General features: G+C 37.4%; 1 protein-coding gene and 1 non-coding gene across 2 annotated transcripts; both read left to right on the top strand.

The window, feature by feature from the left end:
• Window positions 1-576: 576 nt before the first annotated feature.
• On the top strand, window positions 577-4,122 carry RPL37 (ribosomal protein L37). The gene is made up of 4 exons (XM_003759917.3): window positions 577-680; window positions 1,264-1,399; window positions 2,696-2,780; window positions 4,006-4,122. The coding sequence occupies exons 1-4, from the start codon at window positions 678-680 to the stop codon at window positions 4,073-4,075; spliced, it is 294 nt and encodes a 97-aa protein (XP_003759965.1). The 5' UTR covers window positions 577-677; the 3' UTR covers window positions 4,076-4,122.
• Window positions 3,830-3,908, top strand: LOC111719059. The gene has a single exon (XR_002769361.1). It is a non-coding gene; the product is annotated as a small nucleolar RNA SNORD72 (small nucleolar RNA).
• Window positions 4,123-7,802: the final 3,680 nt, after the last annotated feature.

The following is a 7,802-nucleotide window of genomic DNA, read 5'->3' as shown; positions in this document are numbered from 1 at the left end:
AAACAACAACTTTATTCTGAGTTAGGATCTAATAATAAGCTTCTCTAAAAAACTAAGCGATCCAGGGTTCTCAGAAGCCCAAGTTGAAAACTAGAGCGCTTTGTGCGGAGCTCAGCACCCAGCGGGCGCTCCGAGAACGCTCGCTCTCCGCTTTCCCTTCCCTCAGCGCATCTAGCTCAAGCGCCCCATTTTGCAGCAGTGCTCACTGAGGCCCGGGGAGCCGTAGACTTGGCTCATCAACGCCGCGGCCTGTAAGCGGCCCCTCCCTCCCTGTCACGGCGCGGCTGGAGCCGGCGCTTTTAAAGCCAGCGTCGTTGCTATTTTTCCTAGAGGCCCCCGCGGCGTCTTCGCTTCCAAAGAGGTTGGTCACCAATGTGACCAGGCTCACGTTAGCGCCTATCGAGGGGAGTACGAGAAAAGCCACAGCAAGACACGGAGACACAACGGAACCGGAAGAGAGGCTAGGCGTCCTCTCTTCCCGCTTGAAAGACAAGAATGCGGACCAATCGGCGCCGACTCCAGGCCATTTCCTCCCCTGTCCTTTCTCCGCCGGCGGAACCTTTTGCAAGGTGCACCGTGACCGACGGAAGTACTATCTCGACGGAAGCCCCTCAAACTTGATATAGCGGAAGTGTTCTTCCTCTTCCGTTCTTTTTCGTCCCGGCGGCTGGAAGAAGATGGTGAGTCTTTCTTTTTGGTGTACGTGGTATCGGCATCCATCCTCTCTCCCCGGGTGACTGCGACGCCCAACGATGGCGGCAGTGGAGTCTGCAGGCACCAAGAAGGGGGATCCTGCAGAAAGCCGAAAGGGGGAACTTGAAATTAAGAGCTGGGTCCCGAGTTATTCCAGGGGCGGCTTTTCCTGGGACTGAGCTTCACCCCTCAGCCCCACGTTGTCCTTAAGAGAGCGGAATGCGCGGCCTTGTCCGGGTTGGGACTGTTCGGTATTCCGGGAGCTCCCGGGAGAGAACAAATGGCCAGCCCGGCCCGACGTAGAGTGTGAAGGACTCTGATGATGTGCAGTGTCGCAAAGTTAGAGAATACCCTTTGCTTATTTCTTATAATAACCTTCCCAAGCTCCGAATATTGGAGGAGAGGCATTGCATGATCAGGTGGGGTTGCTTACAAGGTTTCAAAGTTTGGGCCCTCCCTAGTGGCCGTTGGTCGGGAATTTGCGTTTTATTTTAACGGAGCATGTGCTACCATTTTTGTTGTGACCAATTGCAGCATCACAACGTCAAATGTCTGATGTTTGTTTTCTAGACTAAGGGAACATCTTCGTTCGGTAAGCGCCGGAATAAGACGCACACTTTGTGCCGTCGATGTGGTTCTAAGGCGTACCACCTTCAGAAGTCAACATGCGGCAAGTGTGGATATCCTGCTAAACGCAAAAGAAAGTGTAAGTTTCTCGTGGAAGTGGAAATTTCATAAGGAAGACTTAATGGTTTTTTGGGGGAGAGTAGTCTTAGATTTGGCCCTTTTAAAAGTAGTTCCTGTACCACGTGTGTGAAATGAGGTTAATGAAGTTTAAAAGTTCTAAAAGTTAGAGGCAATTGCTTCAACAGAGTCATTTCTTAGGAAATTATAATACCTTGACTTGAAGCCAGCAGGGTACAGGAGAAAAAACGTTGGGCTTTTTTTAAGTCAAAAAGAGGTGAATTCGATTTTGTCGTTGTTATATGGTCTTGGATAAATTGTTTAACTGCCTGGAACCTCAATTTCTTCATCTGTTAAATGGGTGATATATCTCTGGGACTTTTGAAGCTAAACTCCTTTAAAAAAGAAAAAGTAGAAAAATTATTGGTCTGAATTTTTTTAATTGGAAGAAAAGCTTTGAGGTGTGAAGTTTCTTTGTCAAAACACCCAAAAGAGAAAGGATTGGGACAAGATGGAGGTAAAAGAAAATTTTAATTTATACAGGCAAAAAAAAAAGGTTTAGGAAAACTTTAATCCTTGAAAATTTAGAACTCCTATTTAAGATCCTGCTGGTTACTGAAGAATTGTTGATGAATCACTTGGAAAAAAAAAAAACCCACTAACCAAACCTGCAAGTTAAAATAACAGGTTTTGGCATTAAATGTAGGCTTTCTTAAAGGCTCAACTCAAATAGCACCTCTTAAGGGAAAACTCCTTTATAGTTGTTTTTTTCCCTCTTAATCCACAAGATTATTCTGTATATATTTTTTAACATGTTACTGCATGATCATTCCCTACCTCCCACCCCCATCCTGTCCCTGACTACAGGAATTGGTGTTTCCTTTTTGTATCCCTGGAACTTTGCATGTGAGCTTAATGGTGATATGTTTTTTATATATGAGTTTTTTTGTTTGATTTAAGAGTTGTTTGGGTAATAAGGAAACAGTTGTGAGTTTGGCCCAATGAGTCTACTACTTAGGATAGTTATTTGGGCTGTTCTGATGTGAAAAATACAAAAGAATGTGATTTTTTTTTTTAAGGTGAACAAATCAGAATTTGAATTCCTGTCTTAATTAACCAATGTAATGAAAATAGAATGGTCAATAAATCTGATGGGTTCGTTAATGATTACTAAGATTACCTTTAAGACTATTAACTTTAAAAAGGTATTGATGAAAACTTGATTACAGCTAGATGTCATTGAAAATAATACTAGGGAAATAAGACTATTTGGAGACTTGAAGACTTAAATTTTGATTTTTGTGGGTGCTTGCCCTAGATAATTGGAGTGCAAAGGCTAAGCGACGAAACACCACTGGTACTGGTCGAATGAGGCACCTAAAGATTGTCTATCGCCGATTCAGGTACAATTTTATATTTTGTTACTGAGCTTTAAAAGCAACAAAATCATGACTAGTTCTCTTGTATGTATGAAGAATCTTGTATGTAGAATCATTTTAAGGGTATTGTCTCCAACAATGGTATACGGCTTTTGGAGTAGCTTTTAGTATAATTTGTGAAGTGTTAAAAATGTTTTTGTTTTGCTTTTCCTCCAAGCTGCATGAAATAAGGATATCCAGTGAAAAGCAGAGAACTTGTGTTTGAACTGTCAACACAGCATTTGCCAGAATGTGGGGGGGTATCTTAAGAGGAACTTCCTATATGGGTCTCCTTGTTATGAGTTTCTGGCACTTCACAGACCACTTAATGTGTTACACTAAAGTGTTAGATAAATATAAGACAAATTCTTGAATTTCAGTATTCAGTGTTAAGGACTGAGTCACCTAAAAACTGGTATAGTTATCAAGGTGGGTATGGAAAAAGATTTATTTAGGGTTATGTATAAACTAAGTCTCACTTAAATTGTTTTTATATGTTGGATCAAAATGATGCCTGGTTATAGCCATGATCTGTTAATTCAGTGTGGGTTTTTGAAAATTGTTAATGTCAGGGTTACATTTTCAAAAAACCCTGTACTCTAGACTATTTTAAAGAAAAGTTATTCCTTTCACTTAAGACAGGTAACTAAGATGTGGGGTTTTTTTGTTTGATGTTTGATCTGACAAGTGGTTGAATTCAGCAGCTTTTCTTCACCTTTTTGTTTTATTTAATATAAAACTTGTCTTTGTGATTTCTGGTCTCTTGAATTTTTGATAAAATGTTGGATGCTAACATCACAGGCATGGTTATTTTAACTTATTTTAAAAGAATTTGACAATATAATTCAGAAATAGAAATTAATTCATATTAATTCTAACATTACAGCATTTTGATGGTCATTGGATTTTTTAAAGTACGTTATTATTATCCAACACAGTATTCCTAAAATATTCCACCTTTCCTTTTTAAAGAATAACTAGTATACCAATTGGGAGTTTGTGTCCTTAACTAGAGAAAACTAGGAATTGTTTGCAGCTTGTCAGTGATGCACTTTTAAAAAATGTCTGAACATATGAATAAATAGTGATTTCAGCATTTAACTGAGATAAGCTGAGTAAGATATTTTTAGAGTACACTACTTTTTAAAAATGCACCCTGAAAAACTAAAAAGTCTTTTCTTGCCTTTTTTTCTCCTTTCAAATACCATAGGAATGGATTCCGTGAAGGAACAACACCTAAGCCCAAGAGAGCAGCTGTTGCAGCATCTAGTTCATCTTAAGGATTCAACTGTTTTGTTAAAATAAATGTCCTGAATCAAAAAAGTAATTGTGGTCAGTTTCTTTTGATCCATTGATCACCTAATTTGAATTAGTAAGTTTTTGTCTACTTTGATGGGTTCTAGCTTCTAAATAGACTTATTTAGTAATATGATCTGATTTTAAATATATATATAATTGTGTGTATGGCTTAAAAAGAAAAGTTGGGTTATAAAGGATTAAATCTGCCACACATAGTGCCTACGTTATGGAGTTGTGAGGATAATGTATACAAATTTGTTACAGGCCCTTAAATATCAGACTGAATTAGTAACTGAACTCTGCTGTTTAGCAAAGCAGCTTGATTGATATCTGGCAAGAAGAATCAAAGGTGTTTTCACAGCTCTAAATTAGCTTGGATTGTTCTAGCAAAGCTTAAATTGGAAAGGTGAAGGCATAATAGAAAGTAGTACATTTGGAATCTGGGCTTTTTTTTTTTTTTTTCCAGCTCTACCATTTCCTTTCATCTTTTACAACATTCTGGAGTATGTTAGTTCATCTGCAATTCCTGTCTCGTTCCAAATACCTGTACGTGGGTACATAGTGTTTGTACTCCATTTTTAGGATGGTATATCAACCTTGTTTCAGACAAATGGCTTCTATATTAAGAATATATTTGGAAAGTTTACAAAATATGTATTTTATTTAATTGATTATGTGGAAGTTTAAATACTAGAATGGGTTCCTTGAATTTCAGGGGAAAGGAGACTTGAATTATTATACATTGCTTACTAGAGTTCAGAAGGACAAAGTATTGGGAATGTTATTGCAAAACTACCTTTTGAAGAAAGCCAAGTATAAGTATGGCAATAAGGCTAGTAACATGACTTGCCCATCTGGTCACACCTGGTAATTATTGGAGGTGGAATAAGTTTATTTTTTCATCTCGGGAATATCTAACTACCATAAGACATCTTACTTAGCACTTCATGCCAACTTTGGTGGTATTCGATTTTACAGATGAAAAATTGCTTGGCTGTAGATAATTTGTATAAATCAAAGCAGTAATTTGGCAAAGGAAAGATCTTTTCTCTCAAGGATCTTGGCTACCATTTGGAAAAATACAAATGAAAATAGATGGGAAGTCCCTTTAAGCAACTGGTCACTCGGTAAAATGTGGGAAGTAGCCATTTCAGTAATTTTGAATGCTAGAATAATGAATTTGTAAAGAATTAGTAATTGAGTAACAATGACTACAAACCCCAAAATGTTAGCATGGTACAGTATGTTCACCTCCATGTGGAGAGCTGATAAACTATTACAAATGAAAGCATGTTTTCGTTTGGGTTTTCTGAGGTGGGAGGGAGGGATATTGGCACAGGGGATCGTGGTTAATACTTAGAATTTTTTTTACATGACTGATATTTTGTAATAGATTTTGGTTTTCTTGGAAGAGGGGATAGGATGGAATTTGGAACTGAACATTTAAAAATGAAGGAAACCAGAACTTGTAAAATATCCATATATATATTATTTTTCTTTATAAAGTAGGGTGTTATGCTTGTCAACATGTATGTACTATCCAACTCATGAAGTGAGAAGATGGGGTACCCCAAAAGCCTTAATACAGTTATATGTAATATACATTGTGAATTTTGTGTGTATGTAAAGTGCTTATTAAGTTTAAAGCTTTAAATAAATGTCAACTGTTTGCTTTGGAAAGTTCATATATTTTCAATATGGGTTGCTAGGTAATAATAGTGAAGATTAGGAGTTAGGAAGATTCAAATTTAGCCTCAGTCACTTGCCAGTACATAACCTTAAACAAGTCAGTCTGTGTTTACCTCAGTTTCCCTATCTCTAGAATGAGTTTGATAAAAAAGCGTTATCCCTGAGGTTTGTTGCAAGCATAAAATGAGAATTATAAACTGCTTATTATAGTGCCTGATACATAGTAGATATTATATGTTAGCTATTTTCATGTCAGTTAGTCAAACACTATATCCCTGCTATATGCCTTTGCTAAGAATAAAAAAAGGCAAAAAGATGGTCCCTGACCTCAAGGAGTTCACAATCTAATGAGGGAGAGATGAGCAAACAGACAAATACAAATAAGTTGTAAATAAGGGGACAATATTAGAAATGAGGATTGGGGGAAAACAAGTAGGATTTTAGTTGGGACTTAGGGTAAGCGAAAAGTAAGGAGGGAGAGAATTCCAAACATTGGAGCACAGCCAGAGAACATGTGAGAAGCATGGAAAGATCTATATGAACTGATAGAGCCAAAAATACACTAAACATTACGACTATTAACTTGTTCAGTTAACTCTTTGTGTCCCCATTTGGAGTTTTCTTGGTTAATATGTTTGAGTAGTTTGCCAGTTTCTTCTCCAGCTTATTTTACAAAAGAAGAAATTGAGGTAAATAGGGTTTGTGATTTTCCCAGGGTCACACAGCCATTAGTGTTCATATTTGAAATGTGGAAATTTGAGTTCTGTTTTCTGGTCCAACACTATCCACTGCCTTCTCTACCATGCCCCCTGATGGCTACTGTGATTCCCCCTTTCCTACTTTTTCAGTTAACTTTTTATACATTGTATTCCCCTAGTGTAGTGTAAACTGGAGAACAGGAACTTTCTCCTTATATAGTATCTGTTTAAAGCATTTAACAAATGGTTGTTTTCTAACCCAGACACTGAACTCATTGAGGAAGAAAAGAGTGTCCTAGAAGTCAGAAAAAAGTAGGTACCAGAATCTTAATTGAGTAATGAATATGGATTGAATGAAACTCAAAACATGAGAGATTGTTTAGTGAGGGAGGTAGAGGGACAATATAGCACTGACAATGAGCAGAAATTCTAATACTTCCAACAATGTTATGAATGTAGAAATAACAAGATTTGATAACTACTTGATTATGTTAAACTGATGAATGGTCCAAAATCAATAATACCAAAGATTTCAATAATACCAAGATTTCAAATTTGAGAAACTAGAAGGATGTTGGTGCCCTGGACAGAAATGGAAAAGTTACAAAGAGGGTTGACTTTGGAAAAAATATAATTCAATTTTGGATATGTTTGCTTTGTCAATGGAACAGTCTTGAGAATACAACCACCATCAGAGAATGATATATGGATGATGAACTACTGACAGTGATTAAAATAACAGACATAGAAAAAAAGCCATGTTAGGGAAATCTAGGGAAGGCAATATCTACAAGAAAGTGTGCTAGAAAAAAGAATTATCAGATTTGGCAATTGTGAGATGATTGGTAACTTTGGGCATAACAGTTTCATTGAGTGTCGAGTTCAGATTACAAAAGGTTGAGAAACAAGAGGAGAAAGGAAGCAGAAGCAATAGATTCTAACAGCTTTTTCTAGGGTTTAGTTGTGATATGGAGGGGAAGTGTGGAACAGCGTAAGGGAATTGTTAGGGTTTTATCAGAGTTTTTTAAGGATGAAGGAAGATGGGCATGTTTGTAAATAACAATGAATTAATAAAGATTAGAAAGTAAAATGCAGATAATAGTAGGAGCAAATCACCTAGAAAAGACATTAAGTAGGGGCAGCTAGATGGCCCAGTGGATAGAGCACTAGCCTTGAAGACTGGAGGATCCAAGTTCAAATCTGGCTTCAGATATTTAACACTTCCTAGCTGTGTGACCCTGAGCAAGTCACTTAACCCCAATTGCCTCAGCAAAAAAAGACATTAAGTGTTGTGAACAAAAGCCAATTTTTGATTTACCAA

This window comes from Sarcophilus harrisii, chromosome 1 (assembly GCF_902635505.1).
Source record: "Sarcophilus harrisii chromosome 1, mSarHar1.11, whole genome shotgun sequence".
Classification (NCBI taxonomy): domain Eukaryota; kingdom Metazoa; phylum Chordata; class Mammalia; order Dasyuromorphia; family Dasyuridae; genus Sarcophilus; species Sarcophilus harrisii.
Note: the sequence above shows the minus strand (reverse complement) of the source record. Positions and strands in the feature narration are given on the sequence as shown.